Raw genomic sequence first — 14393 nt, forward strand, 5'->3', positions numbered from 1 at the left:
AATGACGAAGGTTTATGAAAGATAATTTCGTCAGACGTTCGATCTCTTATCGTCCATGTAATAGGTGTAGCCCGGTGGTTGTTGTACATTTCCTGCTTGTATAAAGTAGAGACACAGGAATTGTCAGACCAGTGTCTGCCCCTACATTGATTGGTGATAAATTATCTAAAGGTTTACACTCAGTCGAACAACGTGATGAGAGAAATTTGTAACCTGTACGTCAGTGAAGCCTCTGTACAAACATTTACGACTGTTTCCATAGCACACTAGGTACTGAAGGTATTGGTTTAACTCTTTGCACCTGATTGTAGATTTATAACATGCGCTAAGGGCGTTTTGTAAGTTACTTAACGCTTAGTAAATTCAAGTATGAAAATAATTACTTCTTAGTATATCGTTACCTGATGAGGGTCACATGGGGGTTAGCAATTCTAATATATATGTAGAAGTAGCTGTAACCCTCGTGCTTTTCACAGACGAGCTTTCCCTCATTTGTGCTAATATCGTTTAATGTTAAAAGCACAAGTAACTTGTTTTTAAGTGTTGTATAGTGCAGTCGACTTATAGCTTTTATGGAAGTCTAATTTTTCCAAAATGTTTTTCTCTTTACGAACCTAAAATACAATAAATGTTAAGGAACAAACTTAGTTTCTGGAGAAGTTTGATGAGTGATATCTAATGGTTGATGAGCGTCCTGACCTTAATGTAAAGGAAACGTTGTACGACTGAGTTCACTACACTAATTCCCGACAGCTGTGTGGTGCTTCCTCTTCTAACGGGCAATGACACCGCCTGCAGTAGTCGATGAAATACCTGTAACGTCACTACGAACCGTGTTTATATCCAGTAAATTTGTGTACTGGTATAAAAAAAAAACGCTCAAGTCTGAAACATTTTTGACGTAATTAATGTGACAGAACCAAAGAAAGAATTAAAAAAATCTACTTTTCGAAACCGTTTAGGTTATTGGATTTATTTCCTGTTGCTAGTTTATGATTATTCAACAGTGAAACTGATTCTTTGTTTGTTTTTCTTTTATTCCTTCTAGGCTGTAGACGGTTTTGATCTGTCCCTGAATATCGGTGGCTCCAATCACGACAACCACAACCCTAATCCAACAAGCTATATGCCTGTAGATCAGGTGGGTTTCACTGTATATATAATTTTTCTGTTGTATATAAATTTTCATGTGTGCTCTGACATGTAATCTGATTGGCCAGTTATTTCTGCCTCCGGATCAGCAAGTTCAGAAACTCTTCCTTGAGATAACTACGGGCTTTATTTAACTATTTCGGTACATTAATTCCAATAAAATAAGTAGGGCGTTGATGTACTTTACCACTGCAATTTAAAAGTGGTGTTTGGTTAAGATTGTAATATGCATAAGAAAAAGTGTAGAGGCTTAAAACTGTCACGATTTTTTTTTTTTTTATTTTGCTCAGAGCTGCTCGACAGCTATCTGCGCTAACCGTTCCAATTTAGAAGTGATAAACTAGAGTTAAGACAGTTAATCAGCACCGCCCACCGTCAAATTGTGAGTTACTCTTCTACCAACGAAGAGTAGGATTGACTACTACATTATAACGGTCCCACAACTAAAACTCTAAAGCACGTACGGTGACGGGATTCGAACTCGCCACCCGCAGATTACGTGTCTGGCGCCTTAACAGTCATAATCTGCCATTGTTTTTATATTCTTTCCATGTAGGTGGAACAAAGATGAATTTATTCACCTCCTCAATAAAACCAAAAAATATATATTTTTTAAAAAGTATTTAATCCACGAAGAATCTTCAGGCTTATTCACATAATCTAATCTTCAGGCTTATTGACATAATTTAGTGGAAATCATTAAACACGTACAAATATTTTCAAGTCCAAATTATACTTATGTGTATGTGTATAAAGAGATAAAGATGTGGGACGTTGTGGGCTAGAGCAGCCACATCTGGAAAAAGTTTTATTTTCTTTATCCTATGAGACCAGCGAAGTTGAAATGGACAAAGGGTGTGCCCCAACACAATTTCGATCTTACTTCCTTCAATACTTCTAAAAACCAGGATACAGTACATTAAGGCCTATATTATGAGTTGTGTACCCGTGTTGGATGTTCGTATTGTAGCTGTGAAGTATTTGTTCTCCGTTATGAATTTGCATTTAATTATAAATATACATATTGAAACCTACAGCGAAATAACAACTTTGTCGTTATTTGGATTATTATGAAATATCTGATTATCACCACGTGATAAAGTAATGGCCCCATGGTGCGTGAAAGGGGATATAGACTTTAAAGTTACCGATTACGTAATCTGAACGCGAAATGACGTAAACGCCATCTGAAGTAAGCTAGCATAACTAACTTTAATTCGGTGCGGTAATACGTATTGATTTACATTCTCTTAAGCCTTATTTGTCAGAAGATATTTCCCGAAGACATCAATCCTCAAGGATATTAGATATTACTCCTAAGCTTCTTGTAAATATTTCCTTAACAGTTGTTTCAGGATTTCCCTTGTTCCGTGTATTACAATTTTAATATTTTCCACTTGAATGTAAATTTAATACAGTAGTAATTTCAAATACTGTGTTAACCAACGATACGTTATATAAAACTTATTCCAAAATATGAAATAAGCTTCAATGAGGTAATTCACGGAAATAACAAAATGTTACGTGTTCTAATAAAGGTAGGTAAACAAATAAGTTTCGGGTATTTGGTTCAAGCAGAATAATGAATACCCTTGTGCGTTGATAACATGCCATGCTATAAGTTACAATAGTTAGCTAGGATGTGGAAAAATTATCTGGTTCTGTAATATTGATTTTTTTTACATAAAGCTCAGGACAACAGAAAAAGGAAACGGAAAATAACTGTTGAAGATAAAAGACGGCAGGGCTGAGTGTACCTGTAAAACGATTTTAAACCTTAGACCCGATTGCAATAAAATAGTTTAGAAACAAGGGTTTTCACATAATCATTTATATTCATATGTTTTTTTAGGGTAAATTAACAGGAACTATAAAACTTGAGATCTGGAACCGGTATGTCTAAGTAGCCACATACAGTTAATACATTCTGGTGAAGCTACAGGAACTATAAAACTTGAGATATGGAACCGGTATGTCTAAGTAGCCACATATAGTTAATGCATTCTGATGAAGTAACAGGAACTATAAAACTTGAGATCTGGAACCGGTATGTCTAAGTAGCCACATACAGTTAATACATTCTCGTGAAGCTACAGGAACTATAAAACTTGAGATATGGAACCGGTATGTCTAAGTAGCCACATACAGTTAATACATTCTGATGAAGCTACAGGAACTATAAAACTTGAGATCTGGAACCGGTATGTCTAAGTAGCCACATATAGTTAATGCATTCTGATGAAGTAACAGGAACTATAAAACTTCAGATCTGGAACCGGTATTTCAAAGTAGCCACGTACAGTTAACACATTCTGGTGAAGTAACAGGAACTATAAAACTTGATATATGGAACCGGTATTTCTAAGTAGCCACGTACAGTTAATACATTCTGGTGAAGTAACAGGAACTATAAAACTTGAGATCTGGAACCGGTATTTTTAAGTAGCCACATACAGTTAATACATTCTGGTGAAGTAACAGGAACTATAAAACTTGAGATCTGGAACCGGTATTTTTAAGTAGCCACATACAGTTAATACATTCTGGTGAAGTAACAGGAACTATAAAACTTGAGATCTGGAATCGGTATTTCTAAGTAGCCACGTACAGTTAACACATTTTGATAACTGGTGAAGGTTCTCCACACAAATGATTAAATTCCGATTAGTTGGTGTTTGAAGTAAGTTCAAGAAACTTCAGAGATAACACATATAGATAGTGGTTGGAGAAGAGAACGTGAGAGGGTCGGTCTGTTTGTCCCTAGTTTTTGTAAGCACGTGCATGTTCGGTGAATAAATAGTTACGATTTGATTATCTAACCACATACGTGTTTATCCTTTCGCTATAATGATACGTACGAGATCATACAAACCCAATAGTATTTCCAAACGTTAAATTAACCATGCAGATAGTATGCACGTGACGTCTGATTGTATCAAGTAATGTACATGCACGTTCTGAAGTCACCACCTCTTTTTCCGTGTTAGAAATGAACAGTGCCAGACTGTGAGAATGAAAATAAAAACCTAAGACATATCTAACAGTTGTTACACTTTACGCTTGATGAATATACAGCCTGATTTTTCTTCTTTCTGCATTCGTTCTACCAGAAAGCAAGGTATTCACATAGCGACACGCCCAAGTCATGAAAAACCCTGAAGCGAAACGTGACGGACCTTGGATTTTACTGAGTGTAACTTTATATAAAGTCTTTCACATTGGACGAGATAGCAAACAGGCGTCTATGATTCAGTTATCATTAAGGCATTAGCTTGTGATGTCTGTGTAATTACTGGCCACAACGCAGAGCACGAAGAGTTCCCTCTGTTGATAGAAAAAAGAACAATAAATATATTTATTTAGATGAGCGGTGTAAAATGTTAGTCTTTATATTTAGCTAGTCTTCCATGATTTGATGTTTTAGTGGAGTTTTTTTATAACATTAAACTATCATTAAAGGAGAGAAAGATATGAAAAATTTGAGGTACAAACTTTTGTGTCATTAGTTTCAAGTACTTAGAAAATGTTTAACAAATGAATCAGGAATTCTTAGATACGCTCATGGGTTTCATGACGTATCTTAACTATGGAGTGATCAAGTTTCAACTTTACTAATATATAGGAATAGCTATTAATATCCGTAGCATGCATTTAGATAAAACGTGTCGGGAATCATATCGTCACTAGATTTCGCTAATAGCGTAGGAATACCAAACAATAAAATAATCACTTGGAAACACTACGCGATATATTTACCACATACAATAGAACAGTTCGCATCCTTTAAGTGTAATGTCTAATCAGTAAGAAGCTTGAATGACAATTAGTAAATATTGCTTTCGAAGCGCTATCTTCAGGTGACAAAGTCTACTGTATAATTGTATGTTATACTAAACGAATCTTTCATTTTACCTAAACATACTTTTTACAAATGAGCCTTTACCCTCTTAACAACTCGCTGTATGGGATCACGTAAGATCTTTCGCCATTTAAAGTTCATTGTGTGTATGCAGTATTTTTAATATTTTGTCGAGAATAACAAAGGTTTGCTTACATGATCTAAAATGCTAATGAATGACACTGACGTTTTATACACAAAAGAAACAATTCATTTTTATCACAATTTATTTGCTACACGTGATGCTACATATTTAATAAGCACCTTTTTTTTCGCTGTACATACTATAGTATAACGAAAAAAGACTTGCTGTTACTGCCACATGTCAAAAAAGGTATTCTTAGCTACACATATAAGATCCTGTCTATACTACCACATATATAAAAAAATTATATTCTACTCACGTGATGTTACATAGTTGAGAAGAAAGTGGAATATAACCAGAGATTTAAAAACTTTACTTACAACACAGGACTATTAGAACATGCACTTCACAATCTCTCACGGGCATTATTTGCAATGTAGATTATAAATAAATATTCAGTTTAGTTATGGAAGGCTCATTCTAAGAGTTTTGTGAAGTCCATTCCAAGAGTGGTGTCATCCTTAATTATTAGAAAATGTTTGCATTTTCAGGGCTGCTAAGTGTTATTGTCGAACAAACCAGGGCTATACAGACCATTCGAATAATCAATATACTGTATATACCTTTACCGTTTAATTCTTATAATATCTTTTAGTTGCCGTGTACATGCATATCCCATTTTAATTCTTGTAAAATATAATAACAAGCGATGCTATAATATTTCGTATACATACTTTTCAATGGTGGTATTGATCGAACAAAGACCAAAAGAAAGATTACTCTATTGGCTAACATCTTTCATACTTTTTCCATAAAATACATACCGTACCGTGATATTAAATACATACCGTACCGTGATTGTACGTTAAAGTTTCACATTTATAGACACCACTGTTTCCTTCCAACGATTGAGTTTTCTCACGCAAATCTAAATTTTTTTTAGTCAATGTAACTTCGTAAACAATGAATAATCCGTTATATGATCAAGATATTTCTTTATATTAATAATTCATCTCCATATCCATAAGAGATTAAGAAACAACGATTATTTTCCTTATTCAGATGTCACGAACGTAAGATCTGACTTTTAGTTACTTGTTATATTGTTATATTACCAGTTCACGGAATTATATATTAGTGTTTGAAGTCCATATTGGACTTCTTTCCATTCCTCTTCGTACGTCTAACGTAACTCATAGAACTATTACTGTTGATTAACAGCAAATTTCTTCAAACTTTAATCAAAATGGCGACCATACCCGCAATGCGTTGTAAGGTGTTTCACTCGTAATGAACATTATTGTTTGTTATTGATTTGTGTTTACCTAGTGAAATTCAACTGTTTCCTGGTTAACGCTAATATATAGTTGAAGTTGAAGTCATCTTCATCCAATTTATAAAACCATAAGAAGCAGTAATCAGGGTGTAGCATATAATATTAAAAGTCATGTGGTCCATTTCGTAAGCATAGTGTAAAGTGTTTAATAATAAAATCTGACGTTAATTATTTCACAAGTTAAAATAAATAATTGTTATATTCTTCATTGTTGTTCTATGCGAATATATTGATGATACGACGTAGGCATGTAAATAACGGTTGTTTATCTCTTCCTGCAAATATATATCTAAGCTGATTATGCTTAATCCGATAACAGTTCTACTCCTGTTTGTGTTTATTTTGATTAATTCTATTAATTTATTTGTGACACACGATATATGTCTTCTAATTATAAGTCATGCAGCACGCCATCTGTCTCTTACAATTCAAAACGTCGTTGTAATAAACAATTTATTTTAAAGAGAACGTTTCACAACCAATGATGGGATTGCGTGCAATATTTTCGTGTATAAAAACATTTTTTTAGACAAGTGAATTTTCTAATCGTTACTGTGAATCCGCGCATGTGCGTGCTACCGTGCATTTGTCTGACTGTAAGAAAAGTATTACAGTACCTAAAGTTTGGAACACAATAAATGTTGTAAATATGATAGCAGTAGCTGAGTTAACGTCAGTCATATGTACCACTCACATATCTATCTATATAGATAGAGAGTTTGGTTTTGCAAGAAAGCCACATTGGGCTATGTGCTGTGTCGACTGCGGGAAATCGAACACCGGATTTTAGTGTTGTACCCACCGGCTGACATTATACAAGTAGATATGGTCCATCCACTAATCAATTCTATTTGCAGGGATCATTCAGTGGGCTTCTTTCAGAGGAAAATGCTAAAGAAACATTAACAAACAAATATTGAAGACTTGATGAGAACTGACTCACCAGTTAAACTGATGGATACAACGTTTCTTTATCAGGCACAGGAAGCTAATAGAGAGGAGAATAAAAATTAAGTGTGGCCATCAGACTTTAATAAGACAAGCGAAACAAACCGTATTTGGCCATCAAGCTTTTAATAAGACAAGCGAAACAAACCGTATTATCAACGGTTCAGCCATATGAAAGCTCAATCCACTCGCCCAGAAAACCTAAATATCGGTGTGAGTTCTCAATCACTGGCTTTTCCGGATTCAGAAGTAATGACGCATTTCGACTCATGTTTTTTTTTAACTTGACCATAGATCACATGAGTATTATAATGTTTCCATTTACAGGTTTTATTTAAATTAGAATTTGGATGTCTCTGTACCTGTCCTTTTGGTTGACATCTGTACATCTTGGTTGACATTTCAGACAGAGTAGTTTGTAATGAATTGAAAGTGTTCATAAAATCCAAATTTCTGGAGAGAACAGAAGACAATGTGTCGGTTTCTGTGCTTAGCCTTCATCAAGACTTAATAAAGGCCCAAACAAATGGATAAAATATTGCCGATTACTGCAATATAAAGTCCTTTTTAATATATTAATGAATATAAAACCTTTAAGTCTTGGAATGGAAATTATTTATGTGGTACTAAGGTATGGTGACATTGCTTGTGTTTTAATAGTAAATGCCACTGTTTAAGGATGTGCTTTGCTGAAATGGGTTTTCAGGTTGTTGTTGTTGTTTTTATGGGAATGGTTTTAACTGTTAGAAATATGTAAATTAGATCGGAATTTAAAATAATTTCCTATGTCGTGAATTCATGGTTAGCGACCTTAAGTACAAAGACAGTAGGTTATGTCGCGTCCCAAAGTTTATTAATGGTTAGTTTGTTTTTGAATTTCGCACAAAGCTACTCGAGGGCTATCTGTGCTAGCCGTCCCTAATTTAGTAGTGTAAGACTAGAGGGAAGGCAGCTAGTCATCACCACCCACCACCAACTCTTGGGCTACTCTTTTACCAACGAATAGTGGGATTGACCGTCACATTATAACGCCTCCACGACTGAAAGGGCGAGCATGTTTGGCGCGACGGGGATGCGAACCCGCGACCCTCAGATTACGAATCGCACGCCTTAACACGCTTGGCCATGCCGGGCCATATTAATGGTTAGAAATTGTCAATAAAACTTGTGCTAGCCCTCGGACTATCTGTGCTCTGCCCACCATGGGTAAAGAAAACCGTTTAATAAACATTATCAAAGGTATTTCCAGTATTTTAACCGAATGTTTCTTGTGCGACAGCTATACTCATGCTTGACTTGTTAACCAACTGTGCCTAATCTAATTTATACCAAACTTAGTTGAGAAATATCGATCTAGCAAGCAATGGAGATTATACACTCTTTAGGACTTTTACACTTTTTGGGGCACTTAATACTATAATAATACGACATATCTCTCTCCGTGTTGCGAAGATATTCTCAAATTCTAGAAATAAAATTACCCAAACTGACCAATACAGGCATATCAAGTTGAAATTCTTGTGGTAATTTTACAACATTTCACGTGTCCACAAAAAGAAAAAAAAACGCTTCTAATGTGTTATTACAATCTATCAAATACAAGAAATGTGATGATCCGAGTTGTAGACTCTAAACATTTCCGGGTTTTGTTATTGTTCAAATTAGAGCAGAGGGTATTAAGACCATGTCGTATCAGAATTCGTATTTAAAAATAAAATTTAAAAATCTATTACTTATCAAGTTAAATATATTTTCCAGGTCATAGCTGTTTATACTTAAATGTTTTTACATATGTATTGTTTTAAACAAACATGAAATGTATTTATTAAAAATTATAAATATTACTAAATATTAAGATAAAATTTGAAGAAAAACAATCTGTGATACAGGTGTATTTGACAATATAGAAAAAGGTGTATTCCATGATATCATCAAGACGAGTTCATAACAAAGTAAATCTCCCTCAAACGGTGAGAACAAATAGAGTTGAAGCGAAAACATCCCAACATGTGGACCTTGCATTAGTATGGGTTTGTTTTCTCAAACATTTCATTTTTCTGTATCAACAAAATGATGAGTTGATGGTCTGACTGTCGAAACGTTCCTTCCAAAGCTTACAGTAAACAACGTTTACGTATGGTGCCTCGAATTGACAAGAAGCCCATTTCAGCTCTGTCTTGACACGATTGGAATTGATTCGAAAGCAGCCAAATCAGATTGAAACACGTGAGAAACAGATTGCCCAGGAAATCCCTAGTGGCACTCAGCAAGAGTGATGGATTACAAGAGCTTTATCGAGGCCTTTCAGCTCAAAATTTGATCGACCTTCAGTAACGGCTTCAGTGAAGAGTGGTTGAAATCTACACATTTCACCTTTTTTTGTCTTCTTTTATTACGTCAGTAAGGGTGCCTTTCGAAAAGTAATGTAATATCATTACGTGATATACAGCAAAAATCTTCCTGATTGATTGCCAAGAAATATATAAAGCATTGTCATTTCATTCTCTAACGAAGCCTATTTAAGATCGTTCGCAATTTATTCTTGGAACATTAGTGGAGTTGAGAATTTTCCTGTTTTTTTCTGCAGATTAACGAAATATCTAGACGGTTCATTTTGAGACAATTATATTAAATACTTTAATTTATTATTACTGTTCGTGTTGCTATTGAACGTCAAACACTAAACTTAACATCCAACAAAAACAAACAAGCAAACAATGCAGCCGATCAATAACATCTCTTAAAAATAATGGAGAACTTTACTTGTATTCGTTTTTACATAACAGAGTCCTCTTCAGTCTCCCCGTCTCCATCTGTATTTATAGATTTTAATTTGTATTTCACGTTATTGACGTTATATCTCAACTTCTGTAAAACTGCCTTAACAAAATGTCGTTTTCTTCTCTGCGAATATTGACTCTCATTGAAGTTTCCCAACATTTATTTATTATACGTTTATTTGTCATCTCCGGGCCTACTACAAATTACGTTCTGGAATAAAATCTTCACTTTGAAAATGTCTTATAAACATTTTACTGGTATTCATTGTACTTATCAGAAGCTATACGTCTTAATAGCCTGACAACATAGTGACATCACAACTATCTATAGTTAAACTCGGAGCTTACTTCTTATCCAATTAATTCGTCTAACTTTAAATATTATTTGTGACGAATATTAAAGTGCTAACAACTGCCTACTCAAGACTCCAGTAACTGAACGTAGTCTATATGCTAAGTTATGCTCCTGATATAACTTCAGTTTACAATGTTAACCGACATCGCTGACGATTGTCCAAAATGTTTTGGTTCATACGTAAAGAATTTTTATTTGCTAGCCGTCAGGGGATCGAGCACGCTCAAGATGACACTTTTAATAAAGTTAAAAATAAAACAATTTATACAAAACTTCATATTAAGCTCGTTAAAACGAGCTGAGCCAAACCCTTCCAACTTTACTGGTCGCCAAGAGACGTCGCAGGTGAAGTACAAATTAGACCAAAAGCATATTAAGTTTCTCACAATACGTCAGTTTTACTTTGCTGGCCATTAAGACGGCATCTATAGTAGAGAAAAATGAACCATAAGGACTTATTCTGCTAATCACTTGTTTTTCCTTTGCGTAAGGAAGTTTATGTTCATGTTGCAGAAAATCTAAATGCTTCATGAGACTCTGTTTAACGAAAAAGACTAATCACACTCCATAAAAAAGTAATAATTTTACTGAAACCCAGCGTTTCATGTTACGCCTTTCTCAAGGGTTACATCGTCACATATAAATACAAATTGATAATAGATTGTTTTTCTTATAGCAAAGCCACATCGGGCTATCTGCTGAGTCCACCGAGGAGAATCGAACCCTCATTTGAGCGTTGTAAATCCGTAGACTTACCGCTGTACTAGCGGGGGGCCTGATAATAGATACACTTAATAACTGACTTGACAATTGTAATGCTATATGTTATCACACTAACCTTAGAAGGAGTTAGAATGACTAAGTGACAGAAAATCCCAAGCCATCGAGAAACAAACAAAACAAGAACAAAATAATAATAGTAACAATAATTACAAAAGCCAATAATTATTTCTTTTTTTATTTTAGGTTTATAAGACTGAATCAAGAGAGACTTTGAATTTAAGACAAAGGAAACTATTGCATTTTGCTAAGAGCAAAGAACCCATGCCAAAGGGTTTTTAATGAAATATAGCACAGTAAATAAAACCTCATTTAACATTAAGGTTTTAGCGAAATGTAATAGTTTCTTTGAATATACAGGACTGGTGATTGGGATGCTCGAATGGCTATCTGTGGATCACGGGTTCGAATCGCAATCACCGAACTTGCTAGATCTTTTAATCGTGGGTGCGTTATAATGTGGCGATCAATCCTACTATTCGTCGGTAAAAGAGTACCCAAGAGTTGACGGTGGGTGGTCCTGATTAGTTGCCTTCCATCTATCACCACTAAGCTAGGAACGCTTAGCGTAGGTATCCCTCGTGTAACTTTGCGCGAAGGTCAAAACAAAACAAACCAAATAATCACTTCTGATTCGTTTTCATAAACGTAAAACAACACTTGGAATTACCATTCTTAAGTCAGTTTTTAATTGTATGTGTTATTTTGGTTTTGGTTATCTGTTTCATGGAAGTCCTCAAGAGGGGAAAGTACCTTCTTGGATTGTCATTTTGCGTTTCTATAGTTATAGCCTTCATATCATTTTGTCATCTTGTCCAGATCCTGCAGTTGCCAATTATTACCAGTTCGTATTTGTATGTGACGCTGTAACAGTTGAGGAAAGCGAAGGACGAAACGTTTGGTTTGAATAAAATCTTTTTTTTTCTGTAGTTTTATTAGTCATTGTGTGTATATATATATAGTTTTTTTGTAAACGTGGTTTCAGTCCTCTACTTAAGTTAAAAATCTGATAGGTAAACTAGATGAGACCGTCTTGTTTCTGTCAAAAGACTGATAAAATTCGTGACCTGTTATAATCTTTCTAGCATTATTATTATGCTCTACTTAGCAAATTATTTAAAATATATCTTTATAATTACTAAATCTCAAGATGTGGTTCCCTGAATCTTTGGTTAAATTATTCGCGCCTCGGGAAGCAAAACTATATCACGGTCGCTTTTTTCTTAACATTTTTTGAACTCACAGCATTAGTGATACTTAAGGTAGGTGAGTTCTATTTTATGTTATATTACTGTGTGGTTTACGTCTTGTTCTGTAAGCTTATAGAAAACGCGCTAAAAGTAATGCGCGCTATAATATATCAGCTTCATCTTTCATTTATTTACTGTTCCAGGAAAGTGTCTAAAGTGTTATGACGAAATACGTAACAAATAACAGCAACTCACTAGTTGGAGGAAGAAGGAAAAAAAAATCACTAAACTAATAAATAGATATACGAACTCATTTATTTACACTTTCGTATCTAATGCGTCAGATTACTCCATATTTTGAAGAACATGAGTTTTCAACCCTTGGGTTACTTATGTGAGCTGTTCACATTATAACCCAATCAGTATATTTAATACTAATGTATTATCTCATGTTTCGCCAGCTTTTTTCTACCAGTGAATGATGTCGAATGGTACCAACATTCTTTACTTTATACCAGCTTACTCGGCCTCCTTGCACATCATGACTCATACACAAGCCTGCTATTCTATCATTCTTTACCTGGTCAATCAAATCCTTTACAACTTGTAGGCAATGTTTTCACTTATCGATTTCTTTTGTTTTACAGCCGTGATTACTTTGTATCGTTATGATATAAGATAATACTCTATCACTAGCATTATGTGTGTAAATGACTCTAATCATAATTTTCTCCATATCATTTGTATAATAGTAGGTACCTTCGAAGTGACTCTAGCCTTACGGATGTCTCAACAGAATCGCATAGTTCACTCAATAGCATTTATTGGTTTACATTATCGATTTCTGTTCATATTCAAGTATCCATTCCACCCATTTTGTACGCTATTAGTAAAAACTTGTTTCTAATGTGAATTGGTACATTTGTGAGTGATTTGAGTTTCTATTTCCCTGTCCAGTGACACCCGTTTCTCTTTGAGACATATTGCTCAAATTATAAAACTGTCACATCAAATTCCCGCGAAATAATACAATCAAGAAGAGGAACACACACAATCGAAGTGAAACAACTGAATCATATGAATCTTGAGAGTATTAAAAAACGAAAGAGATACCAATCACTCACTGTCGCACAGGCTGGTATGCTTGTTTTTTTTTTCAGTTCAAGCAACCACTTCCGTCTTTAATCGATTCCTTTCCCTGCTGGCTCTTGTCGATCAATCACTTACGTCAAACCAATAAGTAGAGGTTATTGTTTTGCCATTTTTGTTTTGCCATGTTGGTTGTCTTCATCGAGTTACTTTTTCTGGTTGACAAGCATTGATGTTTTCCTGATGTGCCTCGAAAACGGTCATTACGATAGCAATGAAGTAGCTGCCTGATTTCTTTTACTTTGATCTGGAAACATACGAGAATATTACTAAAGGAATCGAGTTCTTCCTGAGTTATTTCAGTCTCTGTTATGATATTTTACAATATATTAAAATATATGCCAAATTTATGTTCGAAAATATTCGAGTACATTTAAGTGTGTATATATATATATACAGTAATGCAGTAACCTTCCCGAATTCAAACTTTCTAGGAGTCAAGGTCAGCTTCTTTCTTACTTACAATTTTAGGTTATAACATGAAGAATATTTCTTCTGTCGTTAAGTTTTATGTGTTTCATTTAGTTTTGGTGTTTGAAACTAATGGAAGCTTATAAATATTTTATTCTCTTGTAAAACATACTAAAGATGGTAATATGCCGTGACTTTCTTTCTGAAGAGTGGACAGCTAATTAAATAAAAACATTCAGAACTGTAACTTAAGAAGAAAATCCTGTGTTTCACATATTTACATGTGTTTTATACGCTAGAATTAAAGCT

General features: G+C 34.5%; 1 protein-coding gene across 7 annotated transcripts in view; it reads left to right on the forward strand.

Moving 5' to 3' along the window:
• The window catches only part of LOC143230915 (thymocyte selection-associated high mobility group box protein TOX-like), a 166512-nt gene that overhangs the window by 97403 nt on the left and 54716 nt on the right, over positions 1 to 14393 (forward strand). For 4 of the 7 annotated variants that reach the window (XM_076465223.1, XM_076465222.1, XM_076465228.1 and 1 more), the window contains exon 2: positions 1049 to 1141. The exons of 1 other annotated variant lie outside the window; for it this stretch is intronic. In XM_076465223.1, coding sequence (XP_076321338.1) covers positions 1049 to 1141 — 93 coding nt within the window. Of the gene's footprint in view, positions 1 to 116; positions 280 to 1048; positions 1142 to 14393 lie in introns of those variants that run through there. 2 more of the 7 variants (XM_076465226.1, XM_076465227.1) reach the window with 2 other exon arrangements.

This window comes from Tachypleus tridentatus, chromosome 10, assembly GCF_004210375.1.
Source record: "Tachypleus tridentatus isolate NWPU-2018 chromosome 10, ASM421037v1, whole genome shotgun sequence".
Classification (NCBI taxonomy): Eukaryota; Metazoa; Arthropoda; class Merostomata; order Xiphosura; family Limulidae; genus Tachypleus; species Tachypleus tridentatus.